This window comes from Olea europaea, chromosome 13, assembly GCF_002742605.1.
Source record: "Olea europaea var. sylvestris chromosome 13, O_europaea_v1, whole genome shotgun sequence".
Classification (NCBI taxonomy): Eukaryota; Viridiplantae; Streptophyta; class Magnoliopsida; order Lamiales; family Oleaceae; genus Olea; species Olea europaea.
Genome location: NC_036249.1, coordinates 29,222,425 through 29,241,661, shown reverse-complemented (window position 1 = coordinate 29,241,661; position 19,237 = coordinate 29,222,425). Strand labels below are relative to the sequence as shown.

The 19,237-nt window shown below is 32.5% G+C and overlaps 2 protein-coding genes across 4 annotated transcripts; one reads left to right on the top strand and one right to left on the bottom strand.

Moving 5' to 3' along the window:
* Positions 1 to 546: 546 nt before the first annotated feature.
* Positions 547 to 3,174, top strand: LOC111408104 (homocysteine S-methyltransferase 1). Its single transcript, XM_023037889.1, has 7 exons — positions 547 to 873; positions 981 to 1,037; positions 1,425 to 1,630; positions 1,720 to 1,849; positions 2,244 to 2,447; positions 2,536 to 2,607; positions 2,729 to 3,174. The coding sequence occupies exons 1-7, from the start codon at positions 547 to 549 to the stop codon at positions 2,897 to 2,899; spliced, it is 1,167 nt and encodes a 388-aa protein (XP_022893657.1). The 3' UTR covers positions 2,900 to 3,174.
* A 96-nt stretch (positions 3,175 to 3,270) lies between these two features.
* On the bottom strand, positions 3,271 to 7,412 carry LOC111408105 (protein FLX-like 3). Of its 3 annotated transcripts, none has more exons than XM_023037891.1 (6): positions 7,309 to 7,410; positions 6,841 to 6,960; positions 5,550 to 5,611; positions 4,445 to 4,981; positions 3,668 to 3,816; positions 3,271 to 3,572 (listed from the first exon to the last, which is right to left on the bottom strand). In XM_023037891.1, exons 1-6 carry the CDS (start codon positions 7,384 to 7,386, stop codon positions 3,523 to 3,525), a joined length of 996 nt encoding a protein of 331 aa, XP_022893659.1. In that variant the 5' UTR covers positions 7,387 to 7,410; the 3' UTR covers positions 3,271 to 3,522. The 3 variants fall into 3 exon arrangements, with proteins under 3 accessions (XP_022893659.1, XP_022893658.1, XP_022893660.1); XM_023037890.1 differs by having other exon boundaries at positions 3,271 to 3,543; XM_023037892.1 differs by lacking the exons at positions 5,550 to 5,611; positions 6,841 to 6,960 and having other exon boundaries at positions 3,271 to 3,543; positions 7,309 to 7,412.
* Between the last annotated feature and the right edge of the window lie 11,825 nt (positions 7,413 to 19,237).

Below are 19,237 nucleotides of genomic sequence, written 5' to 3'. Positions count from 1 at the left end.
TGAAACTTAAAATTACAATTAATCTAGTTTAGAATTAAAGAAACTTGTCCCTCGGGACATATTCTAGTGGTGCAAAGGACGAGAGTGAGGTATACTCAATCTTGTTGACAACCGCAGTGTGAGAGTTCGATTCCTAAAACATGGATTGAGACTCATTGTGGACACCAGTGTACATGTAGCTTTTGTTCCCTGATCTGTTGGGGTACATTCTCGCAATTAACCTCTCTCACGATATTTCAGTGACGAAATGGTGGGGGACTCTTAAGGTAGGGATTCAACCTTTTTTTAGAATTAAAGAAACTTTTCGGAACAATCTTATCATTTGAATACATCATAAGTGATGTAACCATTTAACGTACAGCTAAATATTTTCTGTCAGTCAAAGACACGATTGTATCATTTATGAGTAGTTGTGGATCCCCCAAACTCAAATAAATTTTCTTTTTCAAATTTATTTATTTATTATTTTATTTTATTTTTTAATAAAGAAGCAAATATGAACCGAACGCTGAATATAGACCAAATGGAGGGCAAGTACGAACCTGTATGCATAAAGCGTCCGTGTTGACAAATGTAAATAAACAGCAAATACAGCAGAGCACGCAATCTATATTCTCCTCCTTCACCATAACGTCGTCGCTGTTCCTTCAAGAATCAAGAATCCATTTTTTGGTTCTTTACAGAGAGAAAGAGGGAGAAATGGGGAGAGAAAAAGTACATGCACTGTTGTTGGAGGATCTGGTAGAGAAGTCCGGCGGTTGCGCCGTCTTGGATGGTGGTTTCGCCACCCAACTTGAGAAACACGGTGCCTCCATTAATGACCCTCTTTGGAGTGCTCTTTGTCTAATCAAAGAACCCGATCTCATCAAAAGGGTACAGAACCCTGCACACAATTACATGTTCAGCAGTTCAAGTCTATATATATACGTATGCAGAACCTGATTGACTTGATTATTTGAACTTTGTTTTGCTGACTGCAGGTTCATTTGGAGTACTTGGAAGCTGGTGCAGACATATTAGTAACTTCATCTTATCAAGTTTGTTAATCTACATTTATACTGTTGATGTTTATTGGTTGTTATGAATATTGATTTCTAATTCAACTATTAGAATTTGATTGCGTGAGCCTAGGATTTAATTTGCCCTTAGTTATAGGTGTTATAAAGGGTTAATTACGAAAACTGACAATGCACAAATGATGTTGGTTCAATATATTTGGTACCTAATATTGGATATAAATCGAATAGGACAACCATTGTTGTCTCTCCTTTAATCGCGTGCAGTCCTATCTAGTTAACATATGTGTCTGAATGTGACTATGCACAATTGATTAGTTATTTCTCCACGGTTTCAGGTTATCAAAGCTTTTGTTGGATCTGTAAAAAACTCTTATGTAAGCTTTCTTTTCTTTGGCAAATGAATAGGCCACCCTTCCAGGATTTCTGTCCAAAGGGCTGTCGGTTGAAGAAGCAGAGTCACTGCTTGAGAAAAGTGTCACAATTGCAGTCGAAGCCCGGGATGAATTCTGGGCAGCAATGAAAAGGAGCTCAGGTCATAATTACAACAAGTCTCTGGTTGCAGCGTCCATTGGAAGCTACGGTGCATATCTTGCGGATGGTTCCGAATATAGGTTTTGTCACAATAATAGATTTGAAGATATTCCCTACAAAATTGATAGAATTTTTGGTGTCACTGATTCCTGCCTTTCTTTTGTTTCAGTGGGAATTATGGACCGAACGTAACTATAGAGAAGTTGAAGGATTTTCATCGGCGCAGATTGCAAGTTCTTGTGGAAGCAGGGCCAGATTTGCTTGCATTTGAGACCATTCCAAACAAACTGGAGGCTCGGGTATGCTAATATTTTTAACCATTTGATACTTAAAAAATTTCTGAAATTTAATACCGTACAAGTTTGAGGATCAAGTTGTAGACTTGATGATTTTGCTAGACTCCATTACAGAACAAAATCAATAAATGGGATTACTTATTTTTCACATTCTTGATGGATTACTGTACAATATAATATCTTGATTGATTCAACACTTATATTTAATGGCACATGGACTGCCATTCATGCTTAAGAAATCTAAAGACATAACCGCATAACATAAGCATCTGGATATAAATGCACATGGTCATCCTTAGAAATCCAAGAGAAAAAAGGATGATAAGTATCGAAAACTGTAAACATGTTACCTTATTCGTTCTTGTAACATTTTTGCTGTCTTAAATTTGATAAACAGGCTTGTGTGGAGTTGCTTGACGAAGAAAACATTGAGATTCCATCTTGGATCTGTTTCAGCTCTGTAGATGGTGAGAATGCACCCTCAGGAGAAAGCTTTAGAGAATGCCTTGACATAATAAACAAGAGTACCAAAGTTGGTGCAGTTGGAATAAATTGTGCACCACCCCATTTTATATTAAGTCTCATACAGAGATTCAAAGAGGTAAATTAGGCAATAAAATCATAAATAATACATCGAAAAGAAAATGAAATTTATTCGAAGCTGAACTGAAATGAAAATGCATCTGCAGTTAACTGATAAGGCAATAGTTGTGTATCCCAACAGTGGTGAAATATGGGATGGCACTGCTAAAAGATGGCTGGTGAGTAATACATTTACTTTGATGATACCTAATTTTCCGTGTGCATATTCAAACCCATTTTTGATTGCATTTGAATGTATGCCAATGTATCAATTAATAGTTCATGCAATTTTATTGGCAGCCATCAAAATGTTTTGATGATGCAAAGTTTGTGCAATTTGCCCCAAAATGGAGAGATGCCGGAGCAAAACTCATTGGTGGCTGCTGTCGAACTACTCCTTCCACAGTTCGATCGATTTCAAAAGTTCTGAAGGCCAGAAAATCTGTTTCCAACATTAGGCAAATTGCTTAGTTTCACTTCATAATAATTTATCACTCTATTTAGATTTTATTTCTTGAGATAGAGAGGTGGAAAAAGTGGTTGATTCCCAGCTGGAACTTATACCATCAGGCCTTTTGTTAGCTTTTAATGAAGTGGAAATGGTCGACTCCCACACGGTTTAAATTAATCTGTAATTGCGAGTCAAGGCCGTGTCTGCTCTGATATTATCAATTTCAATTAATTTGTATTCGGAGTAGATAGTCGAGGTCGTTTAATTTATGAATCAAATTACTTTTTGCGGATTATCTTGGCCTGATGCAAAAATTTTCTATATTATCTAGGCACATTCGCACAAGAAGATAACGAATTATATTGATTCAAAGGTTTCACCAGGAAAAAGGGAAAAGAAAAAAGAAGCTAGATTCACAGAAAATTAAACCATAATTTTCATTTGATTTCCAATCCCAAGAAATAAAATTGGTGCCATGTCAATGAAAAGCTACACTGTTTGCATATGAGAGAAATTGGTAAATGGTGCACTTCATTGAAGGATCAGTGTCGAGGAGGACCGCGGTCATCATATATCCCCCATGGTCCGGCACCATATACATCACCATATGGACCAGGATATATTGTTTCAGGACTTCCATTCATCACATTGTAACCCCCAACTCCTGTAAAAAGGAAAGTGATGTCCAGGAAACTAGGTTTGTCAACGTTAGAGAGAAATAAGAGCAGAACCTAACTCGTATCTGAGTGCGCGTGCTGTGGGGAGAAGAAAGAGAAAGCAGGGAATACCATGAACTCCTCGAGCCCTCCTCTCTACACTTGCTTGCTCAGCACGTAGCTTCTCTATTTCACGAGCCATGGACAGAAGATTTTTCTCCATTGATCGATTTTGTTCTACCAGTTCCTCGTTTCCTTTCTTCTCATATTCGTACATTCTCCTATGTTGTGTGTAACCGGATGCAGCAGAAACGACTTGCTCAGAAACAGGACATGCCCAAACAAATTCTTTCGATGAAACAATGTGCACTTGAAAGAAGGCATCAAGCACAACCATTTTGCAGAATATGAGACCAACTTGACCAATGCAGTAGAACAGAGAAGGCATTTAACGTAATTGTAGTTTATGAGATCATGGAGACTATGTTATAACTATTTGAAATTCATGAATTATCCACTTGCATTCAGAAATAGCACGGGCCACTTGTCCAATTTCAATGATCGTAAATTTATCAAGCACACTAAATCTATTTAATCTGTTCTAAAATATTTGAATAGATTTGAATATGCATTTTGAACCACTTTGACAATCATAGACATCAGTTTACCATAGGAATAAAGCAAAAAGGTTTAACAAAATTAAAGTTTTAGTCTTGTCCATACAACCAAATATAAAGTTCGGAGACACCACTATGTGACACCCATGACATAGCATGGACAATAATTCAGCCACTTCAAAAATTCATAATAGCAATGGAATGATAAAAATGGTAGCCATTAATTCCTTTTTCTTTGGTGTCTTGAGAGAGAGAGAGAGAGAGTCAATCAATTAAGAATCAAAATTCTTACCTAGCATCAACCAGCTCTTTTCCCATCTTATCAATGTCAGTTTTCATGGCTGCTATTTGCTGACTCTCAGCTTGCATTCGATTAATATCCTTTGTCAGGGTTTGAACCTGGGATGATAAATCCTGTCTCAAAGTACTTAGTTTCTGAGCTTCATCTCTTAATATCTTAACCTCTCCCCTTAGAGGTTCAACAGAGCGAAGCTCAGCCTCTAGTTTCAATCCTCTATCAATCAACTCCCTTGTTTGAATCTCTCTGTCAGCACGCAATTTAGGAATGACCTGACCTATTCCGTGAATCTCATCTTTTACTGCAGTCAATTCCCTTTGAAGCATCACATTGTCGTCAAGCACATGCCGGTTTTCAGCAAGTAGCCTTTTGATGTCTCTGTGCTGGAGTTCAAGTTCCTCTTCCAGGGCCACAGGATGAGATGGTACAGGTCCTGGTCCTCGATCTAAATAAGAATGTGGGCCATCACGGACAACCCGGAAATTATCAGGATGTCTGGACATGTGGTTCCTCCCAGCCATAACAAAGAATCTGCATTAGAGATGATGCAGGGGTTACCAATGAGTAATCTTATTCCCAATGATGCAGGAAGGAGCAAAAATTCGAGTTCATGTAAGAACTATAATGTTAAAACAAATTTATCAAAACTGTATCTCATATAGAAATATTCATGAACCTATCAAGTGGCTACAAAATGGAAAACTCAGTGCACAATCACCATCCCAGAATACATTAACCTTGAAAGGAGATCTTACAACAGAGTCTACCAACTCAGATACAAATGCACAGGAAAATACAAATGATTGTGCATGTCATAAAACTACAAATTTGCTGAAAAACAGTCCAACAGAATCTCAGAAGATAATGATCAACCATCCTCTCAAATTTACAAAATCAACTGTTAAATATATCAGTTGTCAGACCACTTTCTCGAGAACTTGTTCAGAAATATCTATATGAAGTTCAGTGGTCATGGGTATTTAAGAGTTAATCACAATAAAATGGAACAAAAGTAAGAGAGCAAGTAATTATTGCCTCTGGAGGTAACAGTGACAAGTATTAATGGTGGAAATTCAAGATTCAGTGCTAAGGTACGAGCCTCTGGGTGTGATTTGCAGTCAGAAGGAGCTGGATATAGTGAAACCATTGAAGACTACAAGACTGCTGAAATGTTCAAATTCAGATGTCTGCATAACTTACTCATAGAAACACAAAATTAATGCAAGCAGGGAAAAAGAGATAGCTGCTGAGAAAATGTAGAGTAATAAGTGCTACATTGTGTAAATACATTGGCTAAAGAGCAAATTCAATAAAAAAAAAACTAAAATTATGTAGAGAACACTTTGTAATTCACGTGAAATGATAGTCAGTTACTCTAAACCTACCACTTAACCGCTACAAATGTTCCAAGGAAAGTTGACAAAACAGTTGCTCAAGAACAAAGACCAGCAAATATTAGTAAACAATAATGAAAACCAAAGAATTTATTCTCCATAAAAACAAAATTATCATAAATGGAATTATTAAAATCAATAGGAGCATCAATTTTTATTTTTTTTTTTTATTTTTTTTATTTTTAACTGCCATGGGGTAGACAAAAGAAGTGAATGTACATGCTGTTTTACCATAGGTTATGCGATTAGAATTCTTGGAAAGCACATAAACAAATGGCAAGAAATAGATGGAAGAAGAGATTTGATGGTGGAGAAGCAATAACTCGAGAATAATCTTGGGAACAAAAGTCATTATTAGAAGTACATATAATGCAACCATTAGTAGCCTGTGAATTAAGTCAAATCGGAAGTTTCTAGGTCCAAGACATAAAGCTAACAGCTAATAAAATTTATGTGACTGAAGATTCTAGATCATTACTACGCTTTATCAAAAATACGAGATGACAAAGTAGGAGAGTTAATATAGGTTGACAATCACCATAGAACTTCTTTACATCTTATCTAATCAATGTGACATAATGCTATTACAAAGAATTGAAATCCATAGGTCTTTCGACAGATATACAAATGGAACCAAAGTAGTGAAAAAGGAATCATGAATCAGCTCCAATTTTACCAGGACAAGGTTGTTTTTGTGGTTGCATTACTAATTAAACCCACTAAGAATTCATTGTATAAACCACTGTAGTCTGAAATCAAGTTTTAAGTAAGAATGAAAAGTTTTTACTTTTAGGATAATGAAATAAAGCTTAATAGCCGGAGGAAGCTATGTGACTGAAGATTAACTGTACAAATATTTTTCAATATTGCTATTTCAACCCATTGAGATTTCATCGAGTAAAATAGAATGGATATAAGTAGTATTCATGACCTCAACGTGCATCCCTCCCTCCCATTCACAATCATAAGTAAAAATATAAAATCATACACTACCACCTTGTCTGAGCAAAAGGGATAAATGACTGTAAAGAAAAAACCAAGCTCTTTGAATTCCTGTTCCCCTGCAGGGAGTGCTGATTTATCACTGGAAACCCCTTTTTTACACGATCTTAAACCCTAAAAAAATCAACTATTTAATCCAGTATATAAGTGACAAAAGTTAATTAAGCAAAAATCTATAGACATCAAAAAACTAAAACTTTCTAATCAGGGCGACAAATTTCAACCAAATTTCTTTTGTAATAACTCAATTCCAATTAATAAAAAATAAGCTCAAGCTAAAATTTCTTAACTTTTCAGTTCTTCAAAGTACAAGTAAGAGAAGAAATTAACTGGCAATTCATGTTAATAAAAATTAATTCCAGGAAATATGATCCATGAAACACCAAGATGCAGGGAAAAAAAAGTTGATAAAATACAACAATTGATAAAATAAAGAAAAATAATAGTATTTAATATGCTTACAGTGTTGCAAATACCCAATTGCACATGGGATATATGTACACAGAAAAAAATGAAATGTAAATGGATAATTGTGCGCATAAATATGTGTTTTCGAATGAACAAGAAATCGTACCTTAAAAATTCAGGAGATTTTTCAATCGTTCAATGAATAATTGAGAAGCCAAAGTTCCAAAACCAACCCTTCATGTGCTGAATGCAAGCGGTGTGTACATTTCTGCCAAATCTTTCATTGGGCCTTCAACATGATTTGGGGAAATTGACCCAAATAATAATAGACGGAAAAAAAAAATACTGATTGGTAGTATGATTTTGCATTTTAATACCAAACAAACAGAATAAGCATGAGTCGAAACTAAAATGTGTAAAATAAAATAAAATAAAACAAAAAAAAATACAGTTAATTGTTAAACTTTGTGACATTATTTAAATATTGACTTTGAATATTCAATGTGTGTCTTTGACAAAATTTGGATGAAAGAAAAAGAATAACACCAATGAAAATCTTTGAGACAATGTTGATGTCAACAATGTCTTTGTTTAGCTAGTTTATCACATTCGATATCAACTTTTTTATTTTGTGCTGTTCACGCTACATTATTAATATAAACTATTTTTTATTGATTAGCGTGACGATTAGATATGATGTGTCTCATTTATAACTAACCACATTCTCAACTTGTTTCATAAACTGCAAAAATTTCACAATAATTTGAGTCGATTTTCGTAATATATATATGTGTGTGTGTCTTAATATACACTCGGAAAATATTTACACCCAAATTTGTAGAAGTAATCACCACCAAGCAACAAAATACTTAAGCATTTTTTCTAAACTATTAAGATAATTAATCCAATTAATCACGAGTTTAAATAATTATATAAACTTATATATTAGAGGCAATAAAGCAAATAACATTAAATATGATCTAGGGCAAAATCCTTTGAAGAGCTCTCCATGAAGATAAAAAAAACCTCTTAACAAACTTGTCAGTAAAATTCATTAAGAAAGTTAACTTACAATTAATCCAAGTAACGTTAAGGTTTAACTGACTCTGGCCACTTAATTTGTAAATCACCAAATAACTCCTTTGGTTGTGTAACCCACACTTCCCGACAACTTTGAGATACTTTTTTCCTCCACGTGAATCATCAAGAATGTACTCATTCTAGAGCACTGAAAACTCCAAGCGCCTATTCTCTCAAAGTTCAGAATTCTAAAGGCTTATAGGTGAAGGTAGGGTTTTTGATATTGGATTTTTAGATCTTTTGTTTTTTGATTTGTGACTAAAGTAAGAGAATATTGGAATATTGATTTGATCTTCAAAGGATAATCTCTTTACTAAAAATATGGCTTAACCAACAATAAACAATGTTTGGGAACAATTATTAAGAATTCATCTTGTGATTGAATCAAATTATCTTTAGAATATGTTTTGGATATTCAAGAATGTGATCTCTAATATAAAATAATGATTCAACACAACTTTGAGATGACCTAGTCTCGAATATTTACAATATGAAGTGTTTGAGATTGAATAAGAGTGAAAAATCTGTTAAAATCACGAACAGAATTGTGCGCCAGCGAGCACTCTCTAAGCAGTTGTTAGTATTTTTATCATATCTTTCTCTTTTGATGTCAAATTAAGGCAATTCAAAATGAATTGAACAATTAACTCAAATGCTACAATTTTTTTAGAAGTAGCATTTTTTCAAATTCAAATGTTTTCTATGTGAAAATTGCGTTGTAACTTGTGATTGAGAATTTGAAGCATGACTTATGTGACGCATTGACACTCTTTTGATATTTAATTGCATCCCATTGATCATATGTGAACTTCTTGGATATTTTTTACTCCTCTAAGGGTTATACTACCAACCTACAATTACTTTGACTTTAAGTAGGGATGGCAATCGGGCTCGCCGACTCGGGCCGCCCGTGGCTCGGCTCGGGGCTCGGTAGACCCGAGCCTAAGCTCGGGCCGAGCCCCATTTTGGGGACACGGGCTTTGCCCGAGCCGGCCCGTGAGCTCTCAAATGCTACAATTTTTTTAGAAGTAGCATTTTTCAAATTCAAATATTTTCTATGTGAAAATTGCGTTGTAACTTGTGATTGAGAATTTGAAGCATGACTTATGCGACGCTTTGACACTCCTTTGATATTTAATTGCATCCCATTGATCATATGTGAACTTCTTGGATATTTTTTACTCCTCTAAGGGATATACTACCAACCTACAATTACTTTGACTTGTACAACTCAAATAACTCATGATTTTGAATATCGAAACTATTAGTAACTAATTTGGATATTTCTAATTACAAATTTGACCTAATAGATGGTAAAGATTACTTGCATCAATATTTCCCACAAAAGAAGATCCAATTTTTGTAAATAAAATAATATAATGTCAGCCCATGTTTGATCCCCCCCCTTTTTTTTGGATAAAATGCATTATAGAATAGTGATTTTTTTAAGAATGTGTGATTAAAAAGTAAGAAAAATTTATTGAAATACGTCTACAATTATTTTATCGAAAAATGTGTGTTTGAAAATGAATTTTGAAAAAATGGGGCTCAAACATGGGCCTAATAGTATCCCACTAAATAATGAAAAATATGTTACCACTCCCATATCTTTTGAGTTGGTATCTTGTAAGAAGATTTAAAGAAAAATCTATGTCTAGTCGAGTATAATTTGCAAGTAATATTAATACTTCAATTTCACCATAATGATATTTCGGGACTAAGAACTTTTTTCATTTTCAAACAACCATCGGCGAGGATGATCTTTATCCATTTAAAATATTTTAAGACTTTTCACAGACATGAATATTGATTGATAAACAATCATTTTTAGAAATGTTCAGTCTGCAAGTCAAGATGGAATTTAAAAAAAAAAATTTTTTTTATACAATTCTTTCATCTCAAAATTTGCTAAGGCTATTATATCATATGCATTAGAATTACTTTGATTTGTGTAATGATATTTGTAATTTGATTGAGAGTATAGTTATGGGGAACGAATCATTTGCTTATGAAACCTTAAACATTTCAAAGATTTTCATATATATGTCACTTATTAAGTGAACTATACGGATAAACGGTTACAACATCTATAAAAGACATGTCAAGCCATAATGAATCAACCGAACTAATTAAAAATTTAAACATAATGGCATCCATCATAAGATAATATGTATTCTCATAATCGATTCAAGTCTTTTGCAAGAAACCTAATATTATGAGTTGAGATTTGTATAACATAATTTCATCATTCTGGTTTATTTTCCTTACAAAGGCTTGTAGGTATCCTGCATATGGATTACATTTTCGAATTTCTTGTTCGAACACTTTTGTATTGTTTTAGAAATTTAGTTTTGCATATGGGGCTTCTTTTCATCTTGGGCAATGATTCTACATCAACATTTTCAACAGATTTCCTGCAATATCTCCTTTTTCAATCAAAATATATTATTTGTTCAAATGTTCTTTTCAAATCTTTTGATGTTATCTCTTCAGTTCTCTATCTTATCAGCGTTTTCATATGGTCTCTTCAAGAGCATCGTCTCCTTAATGTGAACATCTTGATTATTTGCTTCCGTTGGATTTTTGGAATTTTTGTCTTTGGAACCGATTTTGCCGGACAAACCACATCTTGATCTATCCCTTGTTTGAGCCCCATTTTTTTGGAAAAATTCATTTTTCAACCGTATTTTGACATCATTTTAACCACACATTATTCAATAAAATAATATTACACGTAAATTCAAAACTTTTCCTTATTTTTTAACCACACATTTCCCATCAATACACCATTCAAAAATTCATTCTTCCCCAAAAAATGGGGCTCAAACAAGGGCCTAATGATTTGTGCTTCTTGGTATATAAAAATTAAAGTGCACTTGTAAGTTTTAACATTTATTTTTCTAATGAAGAATACCTTGAATTTAATTGTACATTGCGATGTTGATTGGAGATGATGTCAAATCTAAAGTAAATGACCAGTCTTTGTAATTTGTGGGCTTACATGATTGAGGTATCTCTTGCAAGACCTATCAAGTTATATTGTCATAATTAAGTGACAAGTAGCATTGTATATTGCAACAAACACAGTTTTTCATGAATAAATAAGGGCAATTAGTACAAAACATTCAAACCTTTCATTTTTTTAGAATTTTCACCATTATTTTCACATTTCAATGCGAAACTCATTATTTTAATCTATTTTTACAATTAAAAATTGTAAAATGATGATTATACCCTCATATTTAAATAAAAAAAGAAAAATTGAAGAATTAATTGCAATCAAAGTTTCAAAACAATACAAATGAGTCACAAATATATAATTAAAAATCAAAACTAAATAAAAAAAAAGAAATACAAAATAAAAGAAAAGAAATTGTATCTTCTTCTCCCCCGCCCCCAAACCCCATACCAAAAACCAGAAGTAAAGATCATTTTTAAATCCTAAAAACTTTGGCTAACCATTACCCAAAACGTTGGACAACCATACCATTGTAGAGCCCTTACTCCCATTTACACATACCACCACCCACCAGCCCTAACGCCACAAGATTTTAGTCAAAATCAATGGCCAAAATTAGCAACTTATCAACACAAAAATCGATTGCACCACCTTCTCTGACGAGACCCATGCCCTTTCCATCATACTGATCAACTATACTCATCAGGGCGTATCTATTCATAATCTTGCAACATCAACAAATCCACAAGATCAAAAGTTACAATCGTATTTTTTGAATCAAACACAACTTTTAGTGGTGGGACCCATGATCGCAGACCACCCATTCCGATATCATTTGATCACAATGCATCAATTCCACCCATGGTTCTTCATCAATTTGGCCTCCATATCATAGATCTAATAGGGACAGTACGAGCGTGCGAGGAAGATTTCCTTCAATTAATTCAAAGGTCCAGGGTGCCTCAATATACAAGTCAATCTGGGGGAATGCATATTTAGTAACAAATGACCATGAGTATTGTATCAATCATTCAATTAATCCTTCAAACCGTGCACCATCTACAAGCATATTGAACCCACTCTTATTCTATCAAATGAAGAGGCTATAGTTATCCATTTCACCAATTCGACCACGAATTTGGTGGCTATGGGACTTGGATTTGGTGGCTATGGTGTTCAAAGACTTAAGGAGCAAAGGAATGGGTGGTTAGGCATTGGAGGGGGAGGAAGAAAAAGATGAGGTCATTTTTATTAGTTTTGACTAATTTGTAATTTTTTGAAAATTTAGGACTATGGTTACAATTACTTCTTTATTTATTTTTTATTTTCTCGTCTTTCTGTTTATTTAAATAGTAGTGTTTATTCATCATTATATAGCTTTTAATTGAGAAAATGAATTAAAATGATGATCTTTGCAATAAAATGTGGAAATAAGTGTGAAAATACCAAAAAATAAAGATATGAACGTTTTTCACAATAATACTAAATTGTAGGGACGTTTTATACTAATTACCCTATAAGCAAATGTATTGAAATGAAATGAATTATGGGTAATTGGCACAAAACGTCCATACCTTTTAAATCTATTGTGGAAAACGTCAATACCTTTCATTTTTGGCATTTTTGCCCTCATTTCAACATTTCTTTGCGCTGGACGTCCTTCCGTCCACGTTCCATTAGTTTTTCCGTTAATTAAATACAAAATACCTTTTTCTTTCCTTAAATAAGGGTAAAATTGTTCTCATCCATTTCACCACTTTTTCAACCCTTTCAATAAACAAGGGTGAAATGGAACAATAGCTGGAGAAAGCTGAGATTGCTCAGAGGCATAAAATGCAAAATGAGAAAGCAGCACGGGAATCAGAGGTTTGCTTTTTCTCTCTACTTCAATTTGTTGTCATCTTGTACGACTTTTAGAATTTTAAAAGCATGGAACATCAACTTTGTACGCAGAGGCAATTAGAAAAAAAATACTCAATCAAGATTCCAGTAGGAAGAAGCGAGAAGATAAAGTGAAGAAGCTCTAGGAGGAGTTGGCACTGGTACTGTGTTTCTTCTTGAACCCTCTATTTGAGTATTGTTATGAAGCTAACTTCTAATAATTCTTTTTTTCATTTTTGGAACAAAAAATACATGAGAAGGCGGCCAATGCTCAAATGCTAGTAGCATCAAGCACCATTAGATGGGTCATGGGCCCAACTGGGACCACTGTAACTTTCCCGAAAGATATGGGTTTCCCCAAAATCAGTTGTGAATTGTTGTGTGTATAAACAAGAGGAAAATTGAAGAAAACAGGGACTTTTCTCGCCAAAATTTAGAAAGGTTGGGACGTTATTAGTAGATTTTTTAAAAAGGTAGGGACGTTTCTCGCCAATACATTTTAAAGGTATGGACTTTTTCAGAAAAATTGTAACAATGTAGGGACTATTACCACAAGGTAAATTCAATTCTTAGAAGAAGTGAATAAGACCAGTTCATCTTCTCCGTTGAGCCAAAATATGCCATTCACCATTAAAATGTAATACGTACTTCGCAGCACCCATTTCCACTCGTTCTTCTCAATTTACCTAGTGAATTTCACCTTTAATAAGCATATACTAGAAGTGAACATCCAGCATTAATCTTTATAAATTGACCATCCATTTAATATATATATTTCTAAATTTTTCCAATAACCCAACATGACAGTAGCTGGAGTTGTGGAGTTGTGGAATTGTGAAATATAATGTTGTTCACGACATTTTTTCTTTATTTAACGTAATCATTTAAAGTATTTTCATATTCATATTGCTGCTATTGTTACTTATGGATTAAGTTGATGGCGGGAAGAAGGGGTGAAATGGATGAGGACAATTTTACCGTTGTTTATGGAAAGAAAAAAGTATTTTTGTATTTAATTAACGGAAAAACTGATAGAATGTGGACGGAAGGACGTCCAGCGCAAAGAAAGGTTGAAATGATGACAAAAATGTCAAAAAAGAAAGGTAGAGGCGTTTTCCACGATAGACTTAAAAGGTAGGGACGTTTTGTGCCAATTATCCAATGAATTATCATGTAGTTTTACACAGTATACCAACTCATTTTTTTTTTCGTATTTTTATATTTAATTATTCACATCCAATGGGCACTAATCAAAGTCAAATAAAATTTTAGTTGAGGTGACGGGATTAGTGAAAATGACAAAAAAATTTAATCCTATTTTGAGCATCCTCTTTTATTCGATGGTTTACTTCATCGCTTATCAATTCATTATTTCGGAATATACTTTACGAAGCCTGTCATTAGTAATTTGAAACAATACTAAGAACGTATTCCGATAATGTTGAAAAGTAGGTCGAAAAAAAAGTTGAAAGACGTTATGCTAATTTGCAAAACCATATGACACTGTTTTTGACTCGTTCTAGTGACCTCACCATTGTACTAGAAACTTCCCTCCATGTTCATTAAATAGACTTCTAACTCTCTAAATTGACCCGTAAAGGGGTCAGTGAAAGAAAAAAAAAAAAAAAATTTGAACTCCAATTTTGAGAGCTTCCACCGTCCCGTCCCTAAAGTTTTGTGAGAGAGGTAAATCACAGGATGTGTCTCAACAGGTCATGGAACAAGAGTTGCTTGTACACTGCGCCTACAAAGAGTCAAATTCCATGTTTCAGGAAACGAACCCCTACACTGTAGCTACTAGCAAGACATGAGATAACCCCACTCTTATTCTTTGTACCACTAAACTATGCCCCGGGCAGTATAAATGAAAGATAAATATATAATAAAATTATGGACTGTGTACTTCTATATAAATATGTAAGCATAAAATTAGATTTATGTGAGTAGGCCGTTTGCACTATATTTTATCTTATACTTTTGAATTTGCATCAAGTTATCAAGCACAATGAAGTTGGTCTCGGATTCTCTTCCTACAAATCAGTGTCTGGTTTCATTTTTGAAGGCTCAACAACTTTTATGTTACTTTCCCTTTCCTTCTGATAAAATAAACATATTTTTTGTATAATTTACATGATTATTATGAATATTTGATCTTATCAAGATAGCTAGAAAAAATAGTCATATTTACTCTTGCAGTCAGTATCTCGATCAGTTTCAAACTCTCAGTTGATCCATTTATATCAATGTTTTAAAAGTCCATCTAGGCAGCACCTAGGTCAATGAAACCCATGCCTTGCCACCTAGGGCTCACCCAGTGGCACTTTATTAATTTTATTACTTTTTTTCTTTTCTTTTTTTTTAACAGAATTTTGTATGACTTTATTTTCAAGTTTTAGATGATTTTATCTGTACAAAAGTAAAAAATAAAAATATTTTAGCAAATTTCAAGTAGGACATATCTAATTGAAAGTTGAAACTTTATAGTTTATAGTCTAGATTTTGCATTTCGAAGATTTGAAAATTGTATAATTGACTAAGGATGTGTTTGATTACCAATATTTTTCATAAAAATTATATTATTTTTTTACCCAAATTCCTACTTTTATGCTATTTGATTGCCATTTTTTTATGGAAAATATTTTCCAACTTTTGGTCATGAGACCATATTTTTCTTGAAATTAAGGAAAATATTTTCTGTAGAGGGGAGTCGGATTTTATTTTTCAGAGAATTCACTTTCTTTTTCTCTCCTTCATCTACCCACCAAAATGTTGAAAAATAAATAAATCAGACACATTTAATTGACGATTTTCATGCATATAAGTTCTAGACAATTGAATTACCTAAAAATTATTTATTTATTTATTTAAATTCCATATTTACAATCAAACGTACCATAGTTGTAGGAATTTTTAACTAAATATAATATTTTATAATTTTAGATATTTGATAAGTATTATTTTAATTATTAAATAATTTTAAAAACTGTTAAAAATATAAAATAATATTAAAAAAAACGTTTTTTTTACAACTAGACATAAAAGTTGAAGCTGTCATTGACATCCACACCTAATCACGCTTTACACTTTTTACAACATAGTGCATACAATAATATTAACTCTCTTTTTTTTATTTTTTATTTTTCTCTTGCTCTCTAATTTATTAAACGTTATCTGCATGATCTCTCCATCTTATAAAAATAACTGAATTTACCCTTATTCAAAATTAAGATCGAATTTGTTAATTTCATAGGCTTATTCAAGATTAGGGTCTCAGTTTTTTATTTCCATATGCTTATGTTTTTTGATTCAAGATTAGGATCCCAATTTAATTTTCAAGACGGTTTGTAGTTGAATGAAGTTTATTTTAGATTTTTCTCTCTTTATTCTTGGATTTTGTTTTTATATAATAATGTCAATTAAGTATGTCCAGTTGACATTGCAAATGTATATGCTATTCTTTGAGACAAAAGGAATTACTTAAAGTTATCATTAGCAGAAAATAATGTTAATCTGATATCGTATTTATCGAATATTATTAAAGGCTTTAAATTAGCAATGATAAAAATAATTAAGTCATGGCTAGGAGTCGAAATATTTCAATATTAGAGGAAGGAATTAAATAGTTGGAAAAGACAATACAAACTAGATAATTGTCAAATGCAGTATGGGTAAATAGTAGTTATAAATTTCCAACTCGAATTGATGTCCCCGTGGATAAGACGCTAAAACTAGTAAATCTAATGCATGTCTCAAACATGATAGAAAATTCGATTCCTACTAAAGATACGGTGCTTTTGAAGAGATCAAAAGGCATAACAAATCAAAAAGACCCCGAAGAGGTTAATATAGACCCCTTCTCTAGAGGTTAACTTAGACTATATAAGGTGTTCAAGTACTTGAAAATAATGAAAATAGTGAAAAAAAAATCTCAATGAAAGTTATGTAATAATGTTGACATTAAAAGTATTGGCCAAAAATAAAAGTGAGCCCTTTAGGCGCAAGTTAAATTTCTTAACTTTTCCTTGATACTAGAGATCAAAGAATTTGGGATTACAAGATAAGTTATTAAAGTATCTCCAAGAGATTCTTTATTTATAAAGAGTATTTTATGCATTATAAAGAGCATATTTAAATATAGAGAGTCCAATTTTTTATATATTCTAATAATGCTCGCTATTTTGGCCCTTTATTTGTTTTTCTCAAGAAGGATTTATTTATTTCTCCTCATATTTTATATAACATAATTTTTTATATATCAATTATCAATCAATTTAGATGTGATTTGAATAATTTAAGAAGTAGCATATTGAAGTTTGTGATTTATTAAATACAATAATTGTATATTAAGGTCCATTTGATTCCCAATTTTCTCAAAATGTATTTTTCTTGCTCTTCTTTTCAACTACACATTCTTCATTAAAATAATATTACACGTAAGTAAAAAAAAATTTCATCTACACATTCTCAATCAATCTACTATTCTAAAATTCATTTTTCTTTAAAAATGGATATCAAACACCCTCTAAAAATAGAGAGTCAGTTTGAGTTTCTAAATTTGAAAAGTCAAACCCACTTTCTATTTTGAAACATTAAAGTAAAGAGTTTTTTGGAGTTTATTTTTAAGTTTTAGCTATTTAAAAAATAAAAAATTCATCGTTGAAAAGTCTCTTGAAAATGCTCTTAACACTAAAAAGTCGCCATCATTCCTTTGTTCATGTAGGTATTAAAGTGGCTTCACCTTCGAGGCATTGCTCCCTTTGCGATTTTCAATAGAACTCTATTTGAATTTGATATAACTTTGTCCCTTTTTTGTGGGGATTATATTCAGAATTTAGCAAATTTTGATAAAAATTGATGAAATCTATGATTAAAAATTTTATGAATCTCATGAAATGTGTGATTAAAATTAATTGTTGATTTTAATTAAATTAAAATCTAGGTATGTAAGTTCCAAATTTGATGTTTCATCATCATCGAGGACGTGATTAAGTAACTATAATTACCACATATAGCCGGCACAATCTCCTGAAATGCGTTTGCATGCCTTAGTTCATCGAGTGCGGGTCACTTGTCAAGCCCGTGACCTTTGCATGCCTTCACCGATTGTCAGCCTAAACCCTTGCCAAGATATCCTTCTGTAGGTCAGATTTTATGAGCTTGGATCAGGATTCCACATCAAATTTATCCACTATCTTTTTAATTATTTTTTTCTTTCTACGTGATTCATGAGGTACATAAACAATAAATAGGGTGTTTGATCCCCATGAAAAAATAAATTTTAGAATAGTAGATTGATAAAAAATATATGGTTAAAAGATAAGGAATTTTTTTTGATTTACGTGTAATATTATTTTAATGAAGGATGTGTGGTTGAAAAGAAGAGAGAGAAAAATACATTTTGAGAAAAATGGAAATCAAACAAAGCCGTATCTTATTTCCATTTGGATAGGTTTATCATCTATACCATCTATGTGCTAGTGTTGAAGACAAAATACGAACAAATAAGTAAGTTTCATCTCTAACCGCTCTTCGATAATGAGGTTTAATATAGTATTAGAGCAAATAAATTTATGCACTTAATCGACTTCTGATTTTAAAAATAAATACAATCAACACAAGAGGATTGTGTTTTTCTTAAAAAAAAAAAAAAAAAAGAAGCTAAAATTAATTTGTTTTCTAATAAGTTAATATATGTCGACGAGATAGTTAAAACTATTGTAAAAGAACTACATCCAAAATAATCCTTTTAAACTCTTCAATTCGAGCTTTCTAACTTCTCAAATCAATCTCAATCTTATCTTTAATATTTTTGTTCCTCAAACCATGTTTGAATGGCTCATTGATTTGACACAAAATTATTGTGAACATAATTTTTTCAAGATATTTTTCAATTCTTTTCTTGATATGTATTTTTGTAATTACAAGTCTATTTACAAAGAAGAATATCTCAAAAAAAATGTGGGCACAGGAGACTCTAATTAGGGACCATATACATGATAAAAGTGTACGCATCATTAGGAGAAATCAGAATATGCAATTTGGCCTAGATATTGATACTCATGA